This window comes from Microtus ochrogaster, chromosome 5 (genome assembly GCF_000317375.1).
Source record: "Microtus ochrogaster isolate Prairie Vole_2 chromosome 5, MicOch1.0, whole genome shotgun sequence".
NCBI lineage: Eukaryota > Metazoa > Chordata > Mammalia > Rodentia > Cricetidae > Microtus > Microtus ochrogaster.
Window position 1 is genome coordinate 86,217,728 of NC_022012.1, and position 25,043 is coordinate 86,242,770.

Sequence of the window (25,043 nt, forward strand, 5' to 3'; positions counted from 1 at the left end):
TCCCCTTCACACACACAACTCCTTCAGGATAATTGAAATTACTTGACTAATTTTAAATCATTTTTATGTAGTTAAGAAGTTTTGCTTTTTTTAACGTGTATACTTACCTAATAAGAAAATTTATGGATAGTTAAATGATGGCAGCAAGCTTGACATTAACATGTGCAGTTCTCTGTGTCAGTCCCCTGCATGCACTATAAGAATGTGTGTCTGTCTGTGCTTTTAAAAGCCTCTTTGGCAGCACTGGTAAAAACCTCTTTGTGTAGTGTTTCCTCTTGGCACCTGCATTGTGATGTAACGCTTCAGACCACAGTGGTGACCTTGCTGCACTTAACCCCAGAACCCTCTGGAACAAATAGTGAAGGTTTTGATTGAGCTTTGTCAGGTTAAATATAGCAAGTCTTTATAACACAACTCTGTCCAGCAGTCCACAGAGGATTGTTCTGATTTCAGATTTAAATCAGCTTATATACCCTTATTAAATAGGAGGAGAAATGTTAAAGAATTTCTTAAAATAACTGTTTTGAGTACGCTGTTCATTATTGCATTGTTTGTATTATTAGGGTCCCAAAAATGGATTTTTACTTTTATAATTCTCTATGATTAATTATGGACTTTGAAGGTCAGTGTCACAAGGACTATCACAGGGACATCATTTCCATTTTAAAGCAATATTGAAATAACTTTTTTTTTTTTTTTTTTTTTTGATTTTTCGAGACAGGGTTTCTCTGTAGCTTTGGAGCCTGTCCTGGAACTAGCTCTTGTAGACCAGGCTGGCCTCGAACTCACAGAGATCCTCCTGCCTCTGCCTCCCGAGTGCTGGGATTAAAGGCGTCCGCCACCACCGCCCGGCTTGAAATGATTGTTTATGCATGCTTGAATCCCAGGGCACTGGGAGCACATGCTGCATTTTCTTTTATTTATTCATTCATTTATTTTTTTTATTCTTTTTTAGACACTAGCTCAGCATGGCCTAGAACTCACTATGTTGCTCAGGTTGGCATGTCCTTCTGCCTCAGCCTGCCGAGTACTAGGATTGCAGGTGTGAGCCACCGCGCCTGATTCTCTGCATTTTTTTTTTAACTGGGCTATTTTAGTTTAAATCGGAGACAGTCAGACCCTCTAAATGCTCCCTTCCCCAAATGTCTGCTCTCGAGTTTTATGTTTTATTAACTCCTAATTCTTCTGAAAATCTACAAATGTTCTTAGTACATTTTTTTGAGGGGATTTTGGGAGCTTAAGTCACTTGCCTTTATAACTTGTGTTATAAGCAATTTGTCTAATTTAAAGAAGTTGGTTCTGGTGTGATTGATAGGTAAATCTGCTTTAGTCTAGAGCCAAAGATGAGGAAGTCAGTAGTAAATTCTTACTGCTTCTTAAGTCTAAAATATGCAAAACGTCAGCAGTTCACGCCTGGGATTTCACATCTTCTTAAGTTTGTTGCCTGCCCCCTGGCTGCATTTGGTTTGGGTATGATGCTTCTCGAGTTGGTTAGACCACAGTCTGGAAACGTGTTTTCAAAATGCAGGATCCAGATCATGAATCCCTTGACCAAGATCATAGCTGCAGCACTTCATGTATCTCTAAATGTCTGTAAAGGGGCTGGGAGCAACCTTTCTTGCAAGTTTTGGACTTTCAGTTATAAAGATATATATCCAGAAGTCTTGATAAAATCTAAAACGTGCTGAATGACAGGGTCCCAAACTGAATTTTCCCTCCTGCCAGTTCCCAGGAGATGATGTCTAACAAACCCTTTGTATGTTTGTTGATGTTTGGCTTACTCTTGGGCTGCCACAGTGTGCAGATGACAGTGTGTCCTCATTCTTTCATCTCAGTGGGAAAATACTACATTTGCAGTGCACTGAAACTGGAACTGCACAGGTCCAGACCATTGGCAGGGCCTTCAGGAGCATGAGCACAGTACTACACTTGCTGTTAACAGCACCATGGGCTGTGGGTACCCATTAGTGTGCTCCAGTGCTTGCCCAGCTCACTTATGATCCTGAGTAAGCAAACAAAACCCCAGATTAAATACTCCTCTTGTGATAGTAAAGCATCTACATTTGTAAATATGAACTAGATGAGTGTACGGTGAGTAAGCGTGCTGTCTCCTATGCCACACCAACTTGTTTGGAGATAGCTCTATTTTCTCAAAGAGCGGGCAGTAATTCCTAAGGTATATTTGGGGAGATGTTGCTTTGAATATTAAGAGTTATGCAGATATGTATGTTTGGTTGTAATATTTTTATTAGGAGAAGGGTGGTCTAACAGGAATCTCTTGCATGGAGTAGAGTGGCAGTCCATGTTCCCATGGTTAGATGTGCTGTTACAGGCAGGGGCACTTCACACTGTGTGAACTGAGGAGAAAGTGATACTCAGTAAGACCAAAAGGGCTATACTCTTAAAACAACAGGTATTTTCATGTGGAATAAATGTAATCTGTAGTAAGGCCATTGCTAGAGTTGACCAGTCACGCCATTTTCTGCTTTGAAAGGTGGTGGTCTTGGAACAGTCTCTGCAGTGACTTTACTTTCTTTTGAGCGGTCCATAGTTAGTCAGATGTGAGGAATACTGGGGATTTATTTTCTTTCCCTATCTATGTCCATGCTGGGTAGCTGTTAAGACATGGGTGGGCTCTGCCTGGAGAGGCCTCAGTTTAGGCTCTGGGCTTCATGTTAGTGCTCTTAACACTTGGCTAAGAAAACTTTGAACAAGATGATTTTTTTCTGTTGATTGTTTTCAAACTGGCATCCAAAAGTTTCATTATAATTTGAACAGTTGCAAGAGAAGCATTTCATGGCATGCTGAATATCTGAATTTATAATTCTTAAACTAAGACTACTAAAACTTATTTATCTCTGCTAGTTTGAGGATAGGGTTACACAGAAAAGTCCTGTCTTGAAAAACCAAAGCCAAACAAAAACGAACAAAAAAAAAAATATTGAAACTTAAAACTATTTTTAATCTGGAGGAAGTAGCCCACAAAATCGAGGTATCATGGACATTTTAAATTTCTTTTGTTTAGTACTGAATTTTACTCCTATCATCTATTGTTCTCACCTTTGTATTCTGTTCCTTTTAAATGTTCTCTGAAATGTGATTATACCCTTATGCCTGGAAGTCTTTTCATGATAACTTCAATTTTTTTAAGATTTATTTTTATTTTTTATTTATTATTTAGTTTTTTTGAGACAGGGTTTCTCTGTGTAGCTTTGGTGCTTGTTCTAGAACTAGCTCTCGCACACCTTGAACTCACAGAGATCCGCCTGTCTCTGCCTCCCGAGTGCTGGGATTAAAGGTGTGCGCCACCACCACCTGGCTAAGATTTATTTATTTTTATTTTATGTGTATATGAGCATTTTGCCTGCATGAATGTCTGTGAAGTACATGTGTACAGTGCCCAGGAAGTCAAAAGAGGGTGTCCGATCCTCTGGAAGTAGAGTTACAGGTGGTTGTAAGCTGCGCCGTGGGTGCTGAGAACCAAATCTGAGCCCTGGAAAAACAAGTTCTTTTATCTGCTGAGCCATCTCTCCAACCCAGTAACCCCAGCTCTTTACAATATAGTTTCTGGGTTTCTGAGTCTTACTAGTCTTAAACTCACAGCCATCTTCCTCATTCAGCCTCCTAAATTCTGGAGTGAAAGCATGAGCCACTCCTGACTACAGTAGATTTTCATAAATGGGAAAGAAAAGGTTTTGTTGTTTTTAATTTTGTTTTTGAGTTAGGGTCTCATGTAGCTGATATTGGCCTTAAACTTAATCTCCTTGCCACCACCTCCTGAGCCTGGTTGTAGACATGTGCTACCATGCCTGACTTGAATTTAATCTTTAAAATTGCTTATGACTATAGATTAAGCTTAGGTAGGAAATTAAAAATTGGTGTATATGGTGCCAGGCCCAGATAAGTAAGTTTGATCTCCAAGACTCAAGTGATGGAAAGAGAAAACAGACTTTCCCAAATGTCCTCTTACCTCTACGTACATGGCATGGCAGATGTGCACGCACACAGACACACACATACATACATATATGTACATACATACGTAATGTAATTAAAAAAATCTTTGGGGCCACTTTATTAAAAGTTATACATTTTTTATTGATCCGGATTTTTCACTACAGGTTTCTCTGTATAGCCCTAGCTATTCTGGAACTCAAACTCAGATCAGCCTGCCTCCTGAGTGCTGGGATTAAAGGCATGCATTACTACCACCTGGAAGGCAATTATACAAATTTTGAAGTACAGTTAATAAATATAGACTTTCAGCTGGATGGTAGTGGTAGCGCATATCCTTAATCCAGCACTCAGGAAGCAGAGGCAGGTGGATTTCTGTGAGTTGAGGACAGCCAGGTCTACAGAGCAAGTTCCAGGACAGACTCTAAAGGTACACAGAGAAACCCTGTCTCAAAAAAACCAAGGAAAAAAAATTCTTTGTAAATGCATCTTGAATAAAGAGAACAGATACAGGGGGCTGAAGAGATGGCTCAGTGGCTAAGAGCACTGGTTGCTCTTCCAGAGGTCCTGAGTGCAATTCCCAGCAACCACATGGTGGCTCACAACCATCTGTAATGAGATCTAGTGCTCTTTTCTAGGCTGCAGAATACTGTATATATAAACAAATGAGAGAAAAAATAAACATGGTTTTTTGGATTTTTTTTCCTTATTTTTTTGAGACTAGGCTGGCCTGGAACATCCCCCCAGGTGCTAAGATTATAAGTGTGTGCCACCATGCCCAGCTTAGATTTTTTTAAAATAGGTATGAGAAATTTTGTTAGATAACATTTGTCGGTATCATTCAAGATTTGACATTTCTTTTGAATTCTCTACAGCTAGACAGTGATCTTTGTAGATGATTTAGTATCTGCCAGGGGACCATAGTAGTTAAAGCAAGAACTGAAAGCCACATCACTTGGAGAAAAACTCTTAGTCATTAGAACCACGTATTTCAGGAGTGGCTATTCTCCTGTCATTTACTTGGCTCTGGAGAGTCTTAAACCCCAGTGCTGAGGTCAGATGTCATGCCTTTCTTTTTCTCAAATGGGAGCCGGCTGATTATAAAGGGGAACCTTTGAAACTGACATCCTCAACAGAATAGTTGTAGAAAGATACCCAGTGTTAGGTAGCTATTTGTGAAGCTCAGAAGGGAAGGTTTCCACTTGACTATTATAGCCTGCTCAGCATGCTCTGGACCTTGGCTTATTTAGTTTTGCTAACTGTAATAGTGTGTTTCTGTATCTTGCTTTGTCCCTTGTCAAATTTTTTTCTAAGATTGAGAGATATTTAGTCCACCATATCCCTTACAGAAAACACACACACTCTGACAGCATACATGCACAGTTGGTGTGCTTGCATGCTAGCCTGTTCAATAAATCTTATTTATATCAAGGTAATAAGCAGGTACTGATGAGGCTGCTTCCTAGGCAGGCATATGAGCAATAAACAGGACCTAGCCACACCTAGATCACTGTGTGATGTCAGATGTTGCTTGTGAATCCCTTGTCTGCTGTTTTTAAACCTTGAGATATGTCTGTCGGAGCACCTGACAGAAGTTGCAGGAAGAAGTGTGTGTGTGTTTGGGGGGGGTGCTTTTAGAAAGCAAATATATTTAAAGTGTCTTGATAAATTTTGCTGCTATCATCACTCAGGTTATCTTTAAAAGCTAAAATGTCTTTTGCTGCACAGGGTAAATTTGATACATGTCTAATAGGCACCAGGTATCTTGTGGTTTATAAGTTTGCATTGGGTCAGTTAGAGACCAGATTACACAAGTGCTTCTTCCACACATTTAAGAAGCATGTTGTTAACTCATTTCTGTTTCTATCCTTAGTGTTCTCCGTGGCCCGACACCCCCACAGCCTATGTGAATAACAGCCCTTCCCCAGCGCCCACTTTCACCTCCTCACAGCAGAGCACGTGCAGTATCCCAGACAGGTATCTGGTTTTGTGTGGCCGTGTGCTTGCACCTAACCATTGCTCCTACGAGTCCCCATCCATGCGGCCTCATTTATGTGTGTCTGTGTCAGATGATGGGAAACAGCCTGTACTTAGGTCATATGAGTCTCCACCTTTGTGCATCTTTGTGCATCTAGTCACATTCACTCTGACAACACGGTAACTGCAGAAAGGGGAGGGGGTGGAGTTTTCTCCAGGGACTGAAACAGGAAGATTGTGAGTTTGAGGCCAGATTGGGGCTATATAACAAGACCCTATCTGAACAAAGGGGAAGAAGAGTTCTTAAGGTAGAGGCAGGTAGCTGTCGTTGAGAGATTTAAGAAAGCACTAACAAGGTACACAGTTATGGACATAGGGTGAGCAACTGACGTGAAGCGCTGATATGGATATGTTAAGATTGCATTGACGACAAAGCACAAAGTTTACCACATGACATAGGTTTTGCTGTTTGTTGTTTGTTTTGCACTATAGTTTCTCAGTGTAGTTTTAGTTGGATATTTAATATTAAAGAAAGGATCTTTGGTTTTCTTAAGACTATGGTGGCTTTCAGATCAGGACCTCTGGATTTTGTTAAATGTGCTTTCTATTAAGGCTTTCACAGCTGATAGTCCAGGGAGCTCAGAGTGGGAGCTGCATAAGCCTGAGGCTGCTATCAGCCTTCAGCTTCTGCTGCCTTGCCGGAGGACAGTAGTTCAGAAGTTCCTGCTTTTAGGAAGTTTCTTATGGTGCAGAAAAATTATAAAAGCTTTAGATGGCAGGGGAAAGTTCTCTTTATATAGTCTAGTCTTGTTGACAAGGTCTGGTAAGAAATACTACAAAATCTGTTTTTTCTCTTTGGAGATGGAATAACTAGCCAGGAGCCTGTTTTCATGTAGTGGTTTTGTCTACAAGTAGAAAAATTTATGCACTCTGGAGGCAGAGACAAGCAGATCTCTGAGTTCAAGGCCAGCCTGGTCTACAGAGTGAGTTCCAGGACAGCCAGGGCTATACCAAGAAACCTTGTCTGTCAAACCAAACAAAAACAAAAAATCCCAGTAGAAAATATATCATAGACTGGGGTACCAGAGAGCCAATGTGTAGCATGCCAGAAATCTCTTATGTTACCTGTCTGGGTGTATTAGCAAATGGCTGTGATCTTAGAGATGAGGTTTGAATTGTATATTTTAGATGTCTGTATGTTTCCTGAGAGCCCATTGTATTCCCAGCATGGTCCTTGGTGCTAAGATATTTATATGGCCAAATTCCTGTTGGAAGGGGCTTAGGTTCTGGTGAACCTAAGAATAAGGTCAAGAGGTGGTGGAAAACTGGTCCTGAGAGAGGAACCCTGCTCAGGAATGAGAGGTGCTTGTTCTCTGAAATTATTTGCAGTTTTCTTTATGCCTTAAACCTTAGACTCTTTATACCTTAGACTCACAAGGATGGTGGCACGTATTTGTTTCATTTCCTCATTCTCATGGGTGAATATTGAAAAGTTTCTGTAACTCCATCCAAATAGATATATTAAAGAGGGAGATTTGTATGTTTAGTTAGGGTCACTTTCTTATAGCCAGTTTTATTATAGTGTTTTATAGTTATGTTTAGCTATTTATCTTTTTAATTTTACTTATTTTCCTAATTAAATAAATGCATATCTTCCCCATTTTCCTGGCACCTTATAGACTCAAGAGGACACTTTTCACTGAGTGTCTACCTCACACACGGTGGTGCTGTCATTGTCTTCGTCCCATCTCTGTACCCTGCTGTGTTGTATTCTTATTGCAGACTTTCACAGCTCTTTGCACAGTGTTGTCCTATTTCAAATTACTTATGCAATAACCTTTCATTGCTTGACTTTAAAAAAAAAAAAAGAAAGTTAAAAACTGTCCCTTTTCCTTTCTCCAGCAATTCTTCATCCCCAAATCACCAGGGAGATGGAGTTGCACAGTCATCTGGGGAAGTAAGTATCTTTTCCTGAAAATGTCAAATACTGTTAAGGGCCTTCATCTTAAACATTCTAACCAAGCTGTGTGGGTGGTCAGTCATCAGCTGTGTTCTGACTTCAGATTATAAGGCCTTTTGAGGTTTTCTGTTAAACGTTCTTCATGATATACCAGTGACTTGGGTTTTTGTTTTGCTTTTAATCTTGAATGGTTTTACATATGCTTACTTTTTTTTTTCTTCATTAATAGCAAATTCAGCCTTCAGCTACAACCCAGGAAACACAGCAGTGGCTGCTTAAAAACAGGTTTTCTTCCTATACAAGACTGTTCTCTAATTTTTCAGGTATGTATATATTTGTGCATGCATGAGAATATTTTGTTTGTATGTCTTTGTGTTTTTATTAACTAAGAATTTATCTTCCAGTTTTCCTCAGTTGTGATTCCCTATTAAATTCCTTCCAAGCAAGGAATGAACATTGCTCCAGTCCACTCATTGCAAGTGTATTTAGTTCTATGTGATATTTTCATCCTGTTTATTTTTATTACTTTAAAATTGTGTATGTGTGTACCCATGTCTGGGTATATGCATGTGAGTGTAGGTGCCCACAGAAGTCAGGAGTATCAGAACAGAACCCCTCAAGCTGGAGTTAGTGGTTGTGAGTTCCCCAACATGGGTGCTAGGACCCAAACTCTGATTTTCTACAAGAGCAGCAAGTGCTCTTAACTGATAAGCCATCTCTTCAGCCCCAGTTCTAACTTACTTTGAGATAGTATTTTGCTTTATGTTAAACTGTAAAAACAGTTTGGAGATGATCCAGCACACAGTCACTCATTGTCTCACAAAATTATCGTATTTTGCAACCAGAAGCCAACACTCTAATGGCTGTTAAAACACTGGAAAGGTTTTTAGACCTATTTTCTGTGAGTGTACATCTCTACAGTCACCATTGCAGAGAAGATACAGGTGTGGGGTGTCTGTCTGCCGGGTGCTTTTCTCTGTCCTGCTGCCCCTTTGCAAGATCATTCTTTCCCCTATCCACATACATGTTTCCCTCACACACATTGAACTGTCCTGCCTATGATTTGGTCATTCTGAGAATGTTAAACAAATGAAGCTTTACAGTATATGGCCTTTTGAATCTGGCCATTTCTTCCTTGGCCTTAACCTATGATCTCAGGTCCTATAAGGCTGCCCTGTGTCCTGTGGTTTTAGCCTTTTCACATAGAGCAGTATCTCATTTATGTGGCTTTGTTTATGTGGGTGTCAGAAACACCTGCTCTTTTTCTGCACAGGATACTAAGGGAATGCTCTGGTGGGACTTCAGGGGTCAAGCAGCACTGCCCTGAGTAATATGGTTGTTTGGAGAGCATGCAGGAGGCATGGACAGTCTTCAAAATGTGTGTGGCCCTGTGCCTCTCCTCACTGTACATTGCTAATATGTCCTGGGCAAACATTCTGAGAAATGCTGGGCCACAGAGATGCAGCAGTTAGCATTTTCATGTGCGTTGGGGGCTACTGAAACAGTTTTAGGAGGACAGACATGGGTGTACACATACCCAGCTAGGAAAAGCTAGTTTTACAAACAGTGGGGTTTCTTTTATGTTGTTTATTGTATTGTTTGTGTATTGGGTAGTTTCTCCTCACATAGCTCTTGGACTCTAAAATACCAAATGGAAGTAATTTGCTAGCTGTGATCCACATATTTATGTGATTAAATAAAGCCTTTAATGTGTGGAAAACTAGAAATCACAGAATTCAAGATGAGGGGAGAGGGATCTCATGAACCCTTACAGGACAAGTGGATAAAAAACACAGCCCATAGAAAATCCTCTGACAGCTGGAGCCCTGCATGTTGTGCAGATCCATGTGTGTTCTGTTGAGCTACAAGATCTTTTTCCTTGTGTGCAGTGATCACACGGCTTGGCGTTCTGCTTTTTGCCTAACCTAAGGCTTCCTTTGGTTCATGCAGAGCTGCTCTTTGGCATATCACCCGAGGCACAACACTTAGAGAATGGAGAGGACAGTGAGGTCTTACAGCCAGCCACATGTCGGAAAGAGCTGACACCATCTGCCCCTTTCTCTTCCTGGTTACAGTTGTCACAACAGGGAACTCTGCTTCAGAGCTGTGTATAATGACCGCAGTAGATGACAACTGTCTCTGGGAGTTCATTCCAAGAGTGACTCCACAGCGGCTCACATCATGGAGTTAGGCTTCTCTGTCTTGATTCTTTTTACAGACTAGGATTCTGTCAAGCTCACCCTTTTGAGCCTGTGAAACCCCATTATCTTGTTACAGATGGGAGTAGATATTTATTATATGAAGTCATAGCTTCATTCTGGAAGTGTGACTGATACTAAAAGAGTTAAAAACAAGATTTTGTGGACATATCCAAACATAATAAAAATTATGGAGTACACGAAGGACTTCCTATGACCACTCCATCTTAGCTGTTGCCCAGTGCTTGTTCAGTCCTGTATCCACTTCCCCATTACATACACGGGCCTTTTTGTTGCTTTTAAGGCCAAGTACTTAGGGAAGAGATCTTAAGTAACAGCATGATTCTCTCTTATGCTTGCTTTCTATTAGAACTGGCTGTGGGGATGGCACTGTAACAGAGTGTCTTAACTTGAGTGGTATAATGAAACCCAGTCTCTCTGTTTGCTTCCCACTCACTGGTGGCTTTGGCCAAGTTCCCCAGATGCTACAGTTCCATTATGTTTTTAAAAAAGAGAAAGGTAGCGGGGTGGGGCTGTGTTTCACACATAAGGGTTGGGTCAGAAACAAGGAAAGAAAGACAGTATGGGAGTCTTGTATTGTGAACACACAAGCCTTTTGGCTCCTTGTTACCATAGCACGTTGTTTCTCTGAGAGACAGATGAGTGCTCCTGTGTTATTCGTGGGTATGTGTAATTCCGGACACCCCTTGTTGCCTAGAAGGACAGAACTGTGTGAAGACAGAGCCCCATGAAGCACCTGTTCTAGCCTTCCCAGGCTTATTTGAGGATTTCTTCTGTTTTCTAGGTGCCGACTTATTAAAGCTGACAAAGGAGGATTTAGTTCAGATTTGTGGTGCAGCCGATGGAATTAGGCTCTATAATTCCCTGAAGTCAAGGTAAAATACTATAGACTTTTCTGTGAGAAATGAGAATGGACCTTTCTCTGCGTGGGGGATTTGGTGGGCAGAATGTGTTTCCACGCTAGGTTGGCGTGTGCCTGTGTGCGCCACCGAGTATCGGCAGCATCGTGCTCACGAGAAGACTGTTTTGTGTACACCTTCAGGGCAGGCACTGATGAGGGCAGAGGTAGACTAAGACTGGTAGCAATGCACATGGGCAGGACTGATTTCTTGAAGACGACTGGGTTTGTTGCCAAGAAAACAAAACTTCTAATTTAGGTGAGCTCTACAGAATCTATGGTTTTCAAGGTCATGATTATTGTTAAGCAGTTATTAAATGTGAACTTGTAACTGTCGATTAGATCTGTGACTTTGCTGGCTTTGAGACCTGCTGCCTGCTATTACTGTTTCCAGACTTGTGCTGAGAGTTCAGTAAACTTGAGCCTTACTGATTCGAAATTGCTTAATCAATCTTGAAACTTAAATTCTCAGTGGTTTAGAGTCTGGACCTGTGGTGGTTGGTGTGAGGTGTGTGGTTTTATATTTTTACTAGAAAATTATTTTGCATAATGAAATAACATTGTAAAGTTCTCATAAGGAAAAACTAGATCTTAGATTCCTGTAGTGTTGACTGTACAGGTGTTGAGGCCACTTGCTCTCAGTCTCATTGATGGCATCTTCTGATTACAGGTCGGTTAGGCCCCGATTAACCATCTATGTCTGCCAGGAGCAGCCGAATAGCACTGTGCTGCAAGGGCAGCCACAAGCTGCAGGCAGTGGAGGCGAGAATGGCAGTGGGACACCCTGCGGTGGGTATTGAGGGCACTTCAGGTCCCCTGTCTTTCCTGTGGTAGTCTGTACGAGCTCGTGGAGGATTGTCGAATTCCTGCTACAGGGTTGACAGCAGCAGCTGTAGGGCCAAGCCCTGGGAAAAAAAGGAAACTAGAACCTTTCTTAGTTCTCAGTGATGCATGCTGTAGATCTTTTTATATGGCTTTATGCATGAAATACCCAGGAAGCAATACAATAACTTGAACATGTTGAGACCTTTCTGAATGAATGTAACATTGTCAGCTTGCTGGGGAAACAAGTGGATTTCTCTTTCTTCCCCCATTTCACTGACTAGATGAGAGGAGAGGGCCTCATCACACATGAGCAAAGGTGAGTCTATGTAGCAGTCTTCCCCCAGTGTAGACCCAGCTGAGGTGAGCATCCATTGTGTTCCATGAAGGCAGGAAGGTGAGTGTTGTCTCTTTGGTCAGTGTTAGCACTGCTGCATAGCTTAACTTGTGACTAGACAGCTTCTTGTCCTGCAGATGTAGCTCAGCTGGACAGTATGACGAGGTCTGGCCTCTCCTGTCTCTTCCCTCCCTCCTTTGTAAACATTTTGGGAAAGGGAGAGGCTAGACAAAGTCTCACTAAGTAGTCTAAGCTGACCTCAGAGCTGCCATTCCCTGCCTCGTCCTCCAGAGTACTAGGGTTACAGGTGTGCATCACTGCACCTTCCTCTTGCTTGTATGGTGGTAGCAATGTCCCTGTTCTCACATTCTGAAACACTGTTTCAGGGAATCATGTATTATGGAATTCAAAGAGGCAGTTACTTACCCTGACAGTGGGTGGAGCTCTGAAAAATACTTCATGGCTTAGATTTCTGTAATTGGAAGAGCTGTAAATCACAGCTGTGGGCCTTTCCATTTGTGTCATCTCGTCCCAGGCATGAGCTGTGACTTTTAAGATTGAGGATACAGATTCTTAAAGGAGCCTTCTGTATCACTCCATCATATACATGATTCCCATTTTTTGCCAGGAATATAGTGTTATTGTATTACATGTCCTCAGCGATTAGTGTTGGGAGGTGAGGTAGGAATAGGTGGAAACACTAGACATCTTTATCCTTGTCCATTCACATTTAGTGAACTTAAGACCAGATAGGAAATAGTCAGCCACAGGGGCGTTTCTGCACTGACCTCTGCCATTACAGCATGTGGACAACAGCTTTGACCCTGTTGCTTCCACTTTATTACAGGAGCCAGAGGGCAGCACCTGGTCTCCAGACTTTGATACGGTAGTCCTTCAGGGTTACCTTTAGTTTTGAGTTTTAATTCAAAACTTTTCCAAGTGTGTAATTAGTCAACATTCTTATACACTTAGCTATTCATTTGGGAACCCGACTTTTCAGTTTCCCTATTGCAGATCTGTGTCTGGCTTGAGTCAGTGGTTGAGCAATATCCTCTTGGGTGACACTCACAGATTTACAGTGATTTTAAGTATGGACATAAATAACAGAACAGCAGATTTTTGTTTGTTTGTTTGTTTTTTTCCTTTTTCGAGACAGGGTTTCTCTGTGGCTTTGGAGCCTGTCCTGGAACTAGCTCTGTAGACCAGGCTGGTCTCGAACTCACAGAGATCCGTCTGCCTCAGCCTCCCGAGTGCTGGGATTAAAGGCGTGCGCCACCACCGCCCAGCAGAACAGCAGATGTTGAACTGAGGCTGGGGTTTTTCCTAAAGAACCAGACTTCATTGTCTGTACCCTTACTTTTCATACGGTGTTGTCTCCATTTCTTTTGATTTGGTGTGTTTATAATAGATGACACAGATAATTTTTATTCTTAAGTCCTCATTTGGAGAATTACTGGTTCAGATTCCTTTTATAGTTCTTTTTATGCATTATTAGAAACATTTAAAACAAAAATCCAGCTTGCTTATGACATAATTTATACAGCAGAGCAAATATTTTTTTCATCCTTTGTCCTTTGCTCCAATCCATTGTTCCATTGCCCTGATCCCTAATCTCCCCCCCCCCCCCAAAAAAAAGGGTTCTCTGTATAGCCCTGGCTGTCTGGAATTCATTCAGTAGACCAGTCTGGCCTTGAACTCAGAGATCCACCTGCCTGGTATTAAAGGAGTGCAACACCACGCCCAACTGATGATGCTCTTTTTTTAACCCTCAATTATATGAGACTTTGTTGCAGAAAAATATAAAATCACATCATTTTATACAAAATTAGTATTTATTATACATGACCATAAATAATGTGTTCTTTACTTCAGGTAAGTGGGTAGAGATCTTAAGAGGGCAAAGAAACATTACCTTGTCCCTATTTCTAAGTTTGAATTTTATTTCTTTGGCACTCTGAAAAGGTGGCCTCTATGGATCAAGTATAGATCAGACCCAACATTATTGTAAAAGTGCTATTTTTCTTTTTCTTTTTTTTTTTCAGTTTATCATGCAATCTACTTGGAAGAAATGGTTGCCTCAGAAGTTGCTCGAAAACTTGCCTCGGTGTTTAATATTCCTTTTCACCAAATTAACCAGGTTTACAGACAGGGCCCTACTGGTATCCACATTCTTGTTAGTGACCAGGTAAATCAGACAGGCAGTAGTCACTCTTCCTTTCACAGTGGCACTCATATACATTGTTGGAGCTGTAAGAAATGCTGCCAACTTCTTTTGCAAGTATTGATAGTCATTTTTAAAGAGGTGGGATCAAAATGTGTAACCAGGAATTAAAGCATCTAAGTAAAGAAGGGATAGTCAGAGAAAGCAGACCAAGCTTTCCCTGATGTTTTGGAGCTCAGATATTTTCTGGGGCAGTCTTTGGTCCTTCTGTGAGGTAAGGCATTAAATATGTTCTCCTTTTAGACATTATTAGAAGAGCAGTATTTTAAAAACATGTAATATTACAAGTACAGCATGCCCCTTGCTAAAACTATGCTCACTGACAAACAGTAATAATAGGGAAAGTCAATATCCATAGGACCTGGCACAGCATGCTTCTCAGTGGCTCACCAGTGACAGGTGTAACCCTTTACTATCTCATACTACTGTCATGAATTATTTGGATCCTATAAGAATGATGTAAGGATTATGCTGTAGTACTTTTACCAAAGATTTAACCATTTATAGTTAAGAAGGACTGATGGGTCTTATACACTTACACATCTGCTTTATCCTTCTAGATGGTTCAGAACTTTCAAGACGAGAGTTGTTTTTTATTCTCCACAGTGAAAGGTACTTTCCATGTGTGTGTGCCTTGGCATGTTGTGATCATGAAGGGCGGTGTGCCCCATAGCAGCTCTCTTGTGTGTGCATATTCTATTTTTTGTTTATTTTTGTTTATTCCAGTCAGGGTTTCTCTGTGTAGCCCAGGCTGACCTGGAACTAGCTCTGAAGACCAGGCTGGCCTCCTGAGTATTACAATTACAGGCACCACTGCCTAGCTGTGCATGAATATTCTTGAGAAAGATGTTTTGATGTTTTTGCTAATTTTAAGAGATTGGAACATGGATGAACAGTATTTTTAGTGTCTCTAATAGAAATTATTTAGCAAATACAGAAAGAGTTAGGTTTTCTAGATGACTGGCCATTCTGCCAGTATTGCTGAGCGATGTATCCAAGACTGTGTTAGTGCTTGGATGAAACAAGGGTAGTGGGAAAAGTCAGAATTGGTCACAGGCACAGAAACTGACCAGTATTGGGTGTTGTGAAGAAATAAAGTGTGGGGAATATGGGGGAGGGGAAGCATTGAGCTGTTAACAGAAGGCTTTTCTGAGGTGATTTGAGAAATGAGCTGGCCACAGGACTAGCCCAACGACAGCACGGGACTGTGCAAAAGAATGCACTTGGCATTTGTGAGGGCTGGAAGGCAGCCATGCAGCTGCCATGTAGGGTGAGGGTGAGCAGAGCAGAGTGGGGTCAGGGAGAGAGGCAGCTCCTGGCATGCAGTGATGGCTGCTGACGTTGGTCACTGGATCTTATTTCAGATGGGTTGGGAAGTCAGGGAAGTGGTTTAAACAAAGGAGTAATGAGATTGGGTTTTTCTTCTACAACTGTGGAGATAACAAGATAGCAAAACTGGAGTAGGCAGTCGATCTAGGCAAGAGGTGATGGGAGTGTCTGGACATGTGGACAGGGCCCATTTGGCTCCCTGTTTGATGGGGAGTAGTTGTGACTGCCAGGGCAGGTGGCTGCCTCATCAAAGAGGTAAGTAAGGCTGATGCAGAACAACTTCATGTCAAGCAGGCAGCTAATTGTACCATTCTGAGGTTCCTTAGGCTTGAGGTACTAATTTAGAAATTTTCATGTCAGTAGTGACTAAGAGCTGGGCAGGCTGTACAAGAGCTAATTAGGGCGTAGTGTGGGAAGAGACCAGGCCAGGTCAAGTGAGCTCAAAACTACAAAGTTAGAGAGGGAAGGGCTTCATGAAGGCAGAACATGGGTTAAAATCAGCTATACTAGTCTCAGCATAGGACCCCCACCCAGAAGAGGACAAGGTCTCAAGTCCCCCTCTCCTGATAGTCACTCTGCAAAGAAGCAGCCCCAAAGGGTTGAAATTACAAAATGTTGTTCATATGCCACTGGCTATCGAGCTACCTCAAGATTCAAGACAGCAGTGAACTGGCTCACTTCTTAGTCATATGCAGAAACACCTTTAATTTCAAAACCATATAACTTTTACCTTGCAAAATTCCAGAAACCCATGCTTAATCATGTACTTGTATCTTGTGAAACTAGTGGTTGTTTGCAGCATTAGTCCTCACGGACTTCTCCGGTCTTAGTTTACCATTTGTGAGACTTGGAACCCATGAAAGCCTTCTTTCTGTTTTTATGAATGCCTCCACTGCCTCTCACAATTTCCTGAGGCCATTAGGCAAAGAGTTGTTATGTATCTGCCTCTGCGGGTTCAGCTTTCCAGGAGAGAAAGATGGATGCCTACAGCAGAACCTTCAGGCTGCCTGCACATTTTGTGCAGGGCTTTTTCAGCTTTACCCTGAAAAAGCACATAGTGCTTTGGTCTATTTTACTTCTAGCATACAAGGGTTCCTGCTGCTGTTCTTACAAGCCCTTCCCTGTAGGGCCAGCAAGAGGTGCAGGGGCTGGAGTCCCCGAGCAGTGTTCCAGGGAATGGGTATAGAGTTGTCGAAGGGAAGCAGAACTAGAACAAAGCAATTAACTTTTTATCAAGCTGTAACCTCTGAAGCAGATTGTACGTTTCCATCTTTAATAATGTTTCTTTTCTAAGTTTAGGGTTTTTTTTTAACTTTTCCCCTTTTTTCTTGGCAGCTGAAAATAATGATGGTATTCACATAATTTTGAAGTGATACCTTATACAGACTGAACTCTATTCAGTACCAAATAAAGTCATGCTTAAAGTGTGTGAAGACTGAATCCAAGAAGTCTTGGGATTGGATTTTACTGTGAAATGTTTCATATTGAAAACACAAGATGACCTTCCTAATGAGCTGTAGGAGAGACAAGTCTCCTCATTGTCACTGCCACAGCCCAGCCCCTCATGAGAGTGAGCACATCAGTCGACGTGCAACCAGCTCCCGGCCCATGGTGTGGGCACCGGGGCCAGTGGACAGAGTTCCCAGAAGCAGTCTCTGCTGGCTTTGACACTGTATGCGGTTTGAAAATGAATGTAAAAACTCAACCGTGGGCATTTACCTTTCTATGCCAGTTTGGCTTCTGTTGCCTGACCCTTATGCTGACCTGGGGAGGAGATAGGGTATGCTCTCTTTGGGGAGCTATGCTGTGCTCACACAGCAACGTTGGTCAGGTAAGAGGCTGAGCACCTTGTCAGAAGCGATCGATCATGTCTGAAGGTGTACGTCTGAGGACATCATGCCAGACCAGGGAAGAGCCAAGCAGAGAAGATGAGCAAAACTTTCAGCAGTACCTTGGTGTGAGGTCAGTCAGTGTAAGCCCTGATAGGCACGAAGACGTGGGTGTTTGGCTTTTGCTTCCATTTTTAGCTTTTTAGTTCTGGATTTCAACTTTTGAAACCTTTTAAACTCATGTGGTTTCCTTCTCTTGTCTCCCCTGTTCTCCATTCCCCCCACACTTAAGCCTCCCAAGTAGCTGGGACTCCAGGTGCACAACTCACTTGTTTTGTGCTTGGCTCTGTTCTTAAATGTGTTTAAAGCCCTTCCCCAGACATTAGAACTAGATGATGTAACAGGGGAAACAAAGTATTATTGTTGGTAGCTTCTGACTTGGTGTTAAAGGGATCTTTGTTTTGAATGAGACGAAAGTACCCAAGGAAACACTAGATGTCATAACAAGACACTAAAATGTACCATAATCCCCACTTCTCCCCTTAGATGCTGAGTTTCAGTACAATCATGGATATACACTCTGGTGATTAGTTCAGGGCTATTAAGGTGTTTTACCTCTTTGCTGCTGTGTCTGTAACAGGTGTGCCTCTTTATAGGATCACATGTGCTTGCACACCACTCTCAAAGGGATTCTTCGGCTTTTCCCTTCCTCCCCAGAATTCATCAGCAAACATTTTAGCAGGTCTGAGTTTTAAAAACCCTATTTCTGTTTTAATTATGTAGTATCTCTGCCCATTTGCTCAGTTGCTGGCTGTGAATGTTGGTCTGACCCTTGTTCAGGTGGGTAGGAACGACTACTTCAGTGGGTAAAGGCTTTAACGTCTTGCATTTTATTCATATTGGGGGTTAATTATTTGCCACAAACTCTAAACTCTGTCTCCATATTTTCATCTTGGGCTTGGCAGTGCTGAGCTCTGCAGGCCCTTTAGAGGAGGGGAGTGTTCCTATCTGTCCTTCCCTTTGCTTTTGTGTGACCACATGCTTTCTGTACCAGTCACTTATTTGGGAAAGAAATGAATTTATCTCCTGATTGTTTCTAGAGTTTTGCTTGTCTGTTAGCTTTCTTTTTTGGATCTCATGATTTATGGAACAATAAATGTCATTTAATGCTGTGTGCTATTTTGAATTCCTTATCAGGTTTTAAAAGTGGGGTAAAAAGTACTTACAAGCTCTTCAGACTTGAAATTGTGCTGAGCTGCAAAAAGTGCTAGTCTGTCTCAGTGAAACTGTACAGAACCCACAGCACCAGCAATTTGCTACTTTGGTTAATAGGATGTACAGTTCAGTGTAATAAATGTTTTCTGATCTTTTTGTAAATGTGTCACTCATTTAAAGTCTAAGTTGTGCTACTGTCATCTCAGGTCACATGGAATGAAGGACTTTCCTGGGTGTGTCCTACACACACCTTAGTGGCCACGCTGTAAGAGGTTCACCCCTCTGGGCTGTCCCTGCCCTTTCCTTTTCTGCTGATTTCCACAAAGGTGATGCAACTCAAGACAGGTAATTATAGGAACTGTCCCTACTTACAGAAGACAAGTCAGGTTTTCTGACAAGAGGTTCTTCTAGTCTGCAAGTGAAGTTAGAGTCGTTGTGAATCAAGTCCAACATTATGATAGGCTAGCTCAGAAAAAAATGTATGGTTGTCTCTGGTATTTAACAGAAATGAGTTCATGAATCACTGAAGTAAGTCTAGTACATGCTTAATCCCCCCATCATACAATTAATAGCTGATGTGATATTCATATAATCTTCAAGCGTGGGCAACATGTCCTAACAAGGTAGTCGAACTCACAGTAAGCTAATGCTTACAAGGATTCTCCTGATGAATTTCCAGGGCATATGTGTGTATCTGCTTTCCACTGAGAATGCACTGTGTACAGATGCTGTAACACTGTCCACAGAAGCACAGAAAAACAGCTCAATTTTGCAGTTTTGGCTGGGGAATGGTTGCTAGGAAGGTTCGGTTACCATTAGCCCCTAAAGTCACATTGAAGGCGGTAACTGTCAACGGCACAGAGCAGGCAGCAGCCACAGTAAAAGCCTGGGTGTCCTTACCCTAGTTAAGGTGATATAAAAACACCTGTATGTGGAGAGCTGCTTTGCTCAGATTTACCAGCTTGAGCATCATAGCAGTAAAGTCTCTGACTAATTCTAGTGAGCACTGTAAGGGCTTGTTAGGAGTTTAAAAGGTGCCAACACTTTACTCGTTTGAGTTTTTCCATGTGTGAAGCTTTAATGTAGTTCTGGTATGATCTCTAAAAATTCAGAGTAAATTTGAAAAAAAAAAATTCATTCTCATGCACCCATTCATTATTTTTACTTGATTATATTATAGATAACTTAAGCCTTAATTCTGAGTTTCTTCAAGGTTCCCCCAAATTTTTTGAGAAGTGTGGACATAATTGGCTTTTTTCCTTTAACAGAAATGCATTGTATGCTGTAGCACATGACAGAGCTTATCATTTCCAATGGGGCAATGCAAAGTAGGTTGCTTTTGTTTAGGTTTTGGTCCCTATAATTGGATATGACAAGTTGACACAGAAGGGTGAAGATCATGCCCCACCCAGCTTAGAGTCCTCATTCTTTGGTGTTCTCTGGAAATGTATTAACATGCCTTTCACACACGTTTCTACATACGAAACTACCAGCCATTCTGAGTTTGCAGTACAGTCACATTGATAAAGGTGCTATTTAGTCTTCAAAATGGAAAAGTTCTGCAAATCAGTAGGAATCATTATGAATTAAAGTAAGCCACCAGCTTAAGGACCAGGTAGAAAACCACAGGCTCTATGCTCTGCTCTGGTTGTGCTAACACTGAAGGTCTATGTGTTGGATGCTGACAAAGCCGGGTAGGGCTGTGTTACCTAGGTGGGTATCCACTGCTGAAGGGCCTCCGGGTTACTTGTGTGGTCTTGGCTGCACCACACCACTCTTGCCATATGGTAACTGACACAGGCTTTGATTGGCTTGCATCCCAACAAGGTTAAGGTGAATAGAATCACCAGTTACTGCAGTCTGTGCTGAAGTCTTCCCTGTAATGCTTTCCCAGTGGAGAGTTGAGACAGGGTGATGGTGCGCAGTCAGGAGACTGGTCTAACCTGGAGGATGGGGCCCTTGGCCTAAGGAGCTGCTGTCAGAGTATGACACAGCACCTGCACAGTCGATGTCCACTTCCTGCCACTGCTGGTGGAGGGGTGACTGGAGCAAAGTAGGCATGGACTTTGACATGAGGAAGCTGAGCCTGGAAGGAGATGGAAAAGGGGGAATAGTCTGCCCTGGCATTAATTAGCATTCTTGTATAACCTTAGGAAACCTGAAGTCCATTTAAAATTGACTCTACCTTAACATTAGGAAGGTAGAATGCTCTAAGCTAGAACTGCTCCTCTTCATCCCTTCTACCCCAAAGTCCAGCACCCTCTAAATACAAATGGAAACATTTGTCCAGCGGCAGTGATTACCTATTTGTAAACAGCCCCTACACTTAAAACAGTGACCTTTAGTTGATTGCCTTGGAAGCTTGTGAAAGTGCCAGTCACCAGACTACATGGAACCTACACCTCCAAGAGTAAATGTTTGAAGAAGCCTAAGGTAGTACTGTGTATGGAATCAGACCAGCTTGCATAAACACAACAGACTAGACAAGTGGATGTTGACTTTTTTTTAAGTACATCATGTGCACTAGTGCAAGTGCATGCCACAGTTTGTATGTGGCTTTCAGAAAACATTTGGGAATTGGTTCTAGTCTATTTTGTGTGTTCTTGAACTCAGGGAGACAGGAAACAAGCACCTTTACCTGCTGAGCTCTCTTAACATCCTGGATGTTGATTTCTGGGTATTCCTCAGTTGCTGAGGGACAGCCAAGGAGGGACTTGCACCTACCCGCATGCGCTTGATGCCTGCACGGGTGACCTGCTGGCAGTCGTACAGCTCCAGCCGCTCTAAGCCACGGCAGTTCTCCAGGTGCTCCAGTGAAGCATCCGTGACAAGGAGGCAGTTGTCCAGCTCCAGTACCCGCAGTCTCTCATGCCCACATGTGCTGCTGCTCAGGTGTAGGATCCCTTCATCTGTGATGAGCTCACAGTGGGACAAACTCTGGGGAGGGAAGAAATACGTTCCTTCAGAGGTAAGAGCTGGGGAGTCGGGCCCTCAAGTGCCCCTGAGTAACTTAACTGCTGGCTGCAGTGTGATTTGTCCTCTGAAAAGCACATGCTGGAAATTGAGTGCCATGTGTTGGGGAGGGCCACGTTGTGAATGAATGGAAGATGGAAAGGCTGGAGTCTACAAAAACCTCATCAGATCGACATCCAGTACTGCAGGAAACACTTGCTTGGGGTTTTCTGTAAGACCAGCATAAAATGGCTGTGACACTGTTTCCTTGTCCAGAGAGGAGCTGACAAGGCCCTGGGTTTTTTGTACCCAGGCAGCTGACTTTAACCAGAAATAAGGAAATACATGTTTCAGGGGAGTATTTAAAAGTTTTCCCCCTTGAGCAATTTTATGGCCCAGTTCACCATCTGAGTAGAGGCTTCACCAGTAAAGCCAGCCGTTTTGGTGCCCTTGTTCCTTTAAAATGTACAGGGGCTGGAGAGGTGGCTCAGTAGTTAAAAGCACACACTGCTCTTCCAGAGGACCAAAAAGTTTGGTTCTCAGAACTCAGATGGTGGCTCACCACTTCTTGTGACTCTGGCTACAGGAGGATCCAATGCCATTGGCTTCCATGAGCACCTGCAGTCACGTGCAATCACCCTAGCACAGACAAACACAGACATTAAAGTGTAGATGTCTGAGACCTTGACCCCTGCATACAGCATTAACCTCTTGGGAGTGATGATAAAGGTTACGTAGCCAAGTTTACTTAGTAACTTCAGACTGGACAGTTTCTCCACTGTGAAAGTAGAAAATCCACACCAAGATACAAGGTCGTGGGGGACAGTGCCTGCGAGTGACTGATGTGTTTACCCTGGAGAAGAGACTATGAGATAATGTCTGAGGTTCTGGGGCTGAGTAGGAAAGGTGCCAGATGGTGAAGGAGAATGTCAGGCTTAGAGTTTAGCAGGAAATAGGGGATGTCCTTGGATAGAGAGAAACAGGAGCTAGGGCACAGGATGTGCAGGCCACGCAAGCCAATGCATGGCAGAAGTGGAGGTCTGAGGTCTGAACAACTTGCAAGCGATGGCTCTTTCCTACCACGGTTTGGATCAGGCTTGGCAGTAAACACCCTCTCCACCGAGCCTGACCATGGGTTTTTGATCTCAGAGTCACAGAATATGTTACACTTCTCAGAGAGCTCATCAGTACAGAATCTGTTAATTCTTTAAATGTTAGGAAGAATTCTAAGCAAATCCACTTGAATATTTGGGAGAATTTAAAGATTATAAGTGAATTTCCTTAAGAGAAGTTTCGGGGTTGTTTTACATCAAATGAGTTATTTGTCCATTTCACCTATGATGGAGGAAGGTCATTGGTTAATTAAAGAAGCTGATTGCCCTGATAGGCTAAAACATAGGTGGGAGGAGTAAACAGAACAGAATGTTGGGAGGAAGAGGAAGTGAGGTCAGACTTGACAGCTCTCCTCTCGGGGGCAGACGCCTCAGAGAGACGCCATCCTCCCCTCTCCCAGGCGGACACACGCAATGAAGCTCCGACCCAGGATGGACGTAGGCTAGAATCTCCCTGGTACGCCACCTTGTGGGCTACAGCAGATGATTAGAGATGGGCTAGTCCAGGTGCGAGAGTTAGCCTAAAAGAGGCTAGATAGAAATGGGCCAAGCAGTGATTAAAAGAATACAGTGTCCGTGTAATTATTTCCGGTAAAGCTAGCCTTGCGGGCAGCGGGGTGCTGGGGACGCAGCCCCGCCGCTCATATTACTACACACCTATGTTGTCAAATCCATACCGTGAAAATTTGAAAATCTTCAAAATCTAAAAATTTACACAGTACCACAAATAGGGAATATCAACACACAAATAGGAAATCCACAACTGACTTCGTGAGGCAGGCCACAGTCGAACAAGGCATGAATTTGTGTTTAGACTTTGGCACTAAATCCCAAGCACTTAATTGGCATAGTGTGTCTGGTAGCCTAAACACCTCTGTTCCAAACCTTTTGGATAAGGGATGCTCGGCCTGGACAGCTGTGGTGGCAGCACGGCCTGAGGGCCCGTTTCCAAAGCTGTAGCGTCACTAAGATACTGCTGTGGTTTTGGTTTCAGCTTCACTGATCTCTACCATGTTGTGTCCTTTTAATTTGGGCTTATTTATTTTACTTTGTTCTGGATCTTGGAGTTGGGAATATAAATCACTGGGGCCTCTCTCAAGTGCAGGCACTGGTGTGGGGCTGCAGTGCTGTCTTGGCTGTACCCTCACATCTTGCTGTTCAGGCACCTTGTAAGGAACTGGCCTTGGGGGTTGGAGGATGGGTAGGGGGGTGTGGTGGTGAACATTGGTCTTGTCCGAGGTTTGATCAGCTTCAATCTAAAGGAACATTTTACTAATTTTGGAATTTTTAGCTGTTTCAATTTTAATTGTGATACTGTGACTGTCACACTGTCTGTTCCAGCTCCCTAAAGCCTTAAGTTACTTGTCTTAGTTTTCTTCAGGCTGCTCTCACTTGCCAAGAGTAGGCCATCTCTGTTTTTGGACCCTCCACTCTGCTTTAAGGCCATCCACTGAATGTTGGTTTTACTGTGTTTTCGTAATTTCTAACTGGAATGTTTCTCTAAAGTCCACTTTAAAATGTGTCCATCTTATCTGGAGAATCAGCTGAGTTCAGAATGTTCTGTCGTAGCCAAAATGTTCTGATGTCTTATTTACATCTCATTGCACTACGTTGTAGAGTAATGCCCTGTTGTCACCATACAGTGGCCAAGTCCCTATCCCCAGTCTGGTCTAATGCCCATGGGGCAGATGCCTTGCCGTGACTAGGGATTCAGACTCCTCCAAACAGCCCCGATTCAGGTGTGGGAGACATCTGACTGCCACCTAGGGAGTGGCTCTCTGTGTGGTCTCCACTGATACTGCATGTGTGGTCTGGCAGATTGTCTCTACTAGGCAGAGATGAGAGATCCCAGCCCCCACTCCCCCTTTACTGACAGGGCAGGGATGCGCAGTTCTCCGGATTAGAGGAGAATCACTGTCAGAAGGGCTTCTCGGCCTTTGGAGTTTCTTCCCTCAGCTCCTTTAGAGCCCAGCATTGGACAAAGCAAACCCCCCAGGGACTCAACTCAGTCCGCAACCCTAAGGCTCCTGGCTGGTCTTTGAGTCCCTTCTTGAGATGTTTTAAATAGTCTGTGCCTAGGCTTAGCTGATAATCAATGTAAAGTGACAAAGTATAAGGAGGTCTTGTTTTTTGCTTGTTTTGGTTTTTAGAGACAGGGTTTCTCTGTGTAGCTTTGGAGCCTATCCTGAAACTCACACTGTAGACCCGGCTGGCCTCA

The 25,043-nt window shown here is 42.7% G+C and overlaps 2 protein-coding genes across 11 annotated transcripts in view; one reads left to right on the top strand and one right to left on the bottom strand.

The window, feature by feature from the left end:
- Window positions 1-17,492, top strand: part of Ubp1 (upstream binding protein 1) — a 45,781-nt gene extending 28,289 nt beyond the window's left edge. For 3 of the 7 annotated variants that reach the window (XM_013346540.2, XM_013346539.2, XM_013346542.2), the window contains 7 exons: window positions 5,828-5,931; window positions 7,834-7,888; window positions 8,121-8,214; window positions 10,895-10,985; window positions 11,679-11,797; window positions 14,210-14,352; window positions 14,949-17,492. In XM_013346540.2, coding sequence (XP_013201994.1) covers window positions 5,828-5,931; window positions 7,834-7,888; window positions 8,121-8,214; window positions 10,895-10,985; window positions 11,679-11,797; window positions 14,210-14,352; window positions 14,949-15,143 — 801 coding nt within the window. In that variant the 3' untranslated portion in view covers window positions 15,144-17,492. Of the gene's footprint in view, window positions 1-5,827; window positions 5,932-7,833; window positions 7,889-8,120; window positions 8,215-10,894; window positions 10,986-11,678; window positions 11,798-14,209 lie in introns of all 7 variants that reach the window. The other 4 variants (XM_005348035.3, XM_005348036.3, XR_003376944.1 and 1 more) reach the window with 3 other exon arrangements.
- A 2,100-nt stretch (window positions 17,493-19,592) lies between these two features.
- Window positions 19,593-25,043, bottom strand: part of Fbxl2 (F-box and leucine rich repeat protein 2) — a 53,766-nt gene continuing 48,315 nt past the window's right edge. For 2 of the 4 annotated variants that reach the window (XM_005348034.2, XM_013346543.2), the window contains exons 14-15: window positions 21,486-21,698; window positions 19,593-20,847 (exon numbers count right to left, since the gene is read on the bottom strand). In XM_005348034.2, the coding sequence (XP_005348091.1) occupies window positions 20,740-20,847; window positions 21,486-21,698 (321 nt within the window). In that variant the 3' untranslated portion in view covers window positions 19,593-20,739. Of the gene's footprint in view, window positions 20,848-21,399; window positions 21,699-25,043 lie in introns of all 4 variants that reach the window. The other 2 variants (XM_026779257.1, XM_026779256.1) reach the window with 1 other exon arrangement.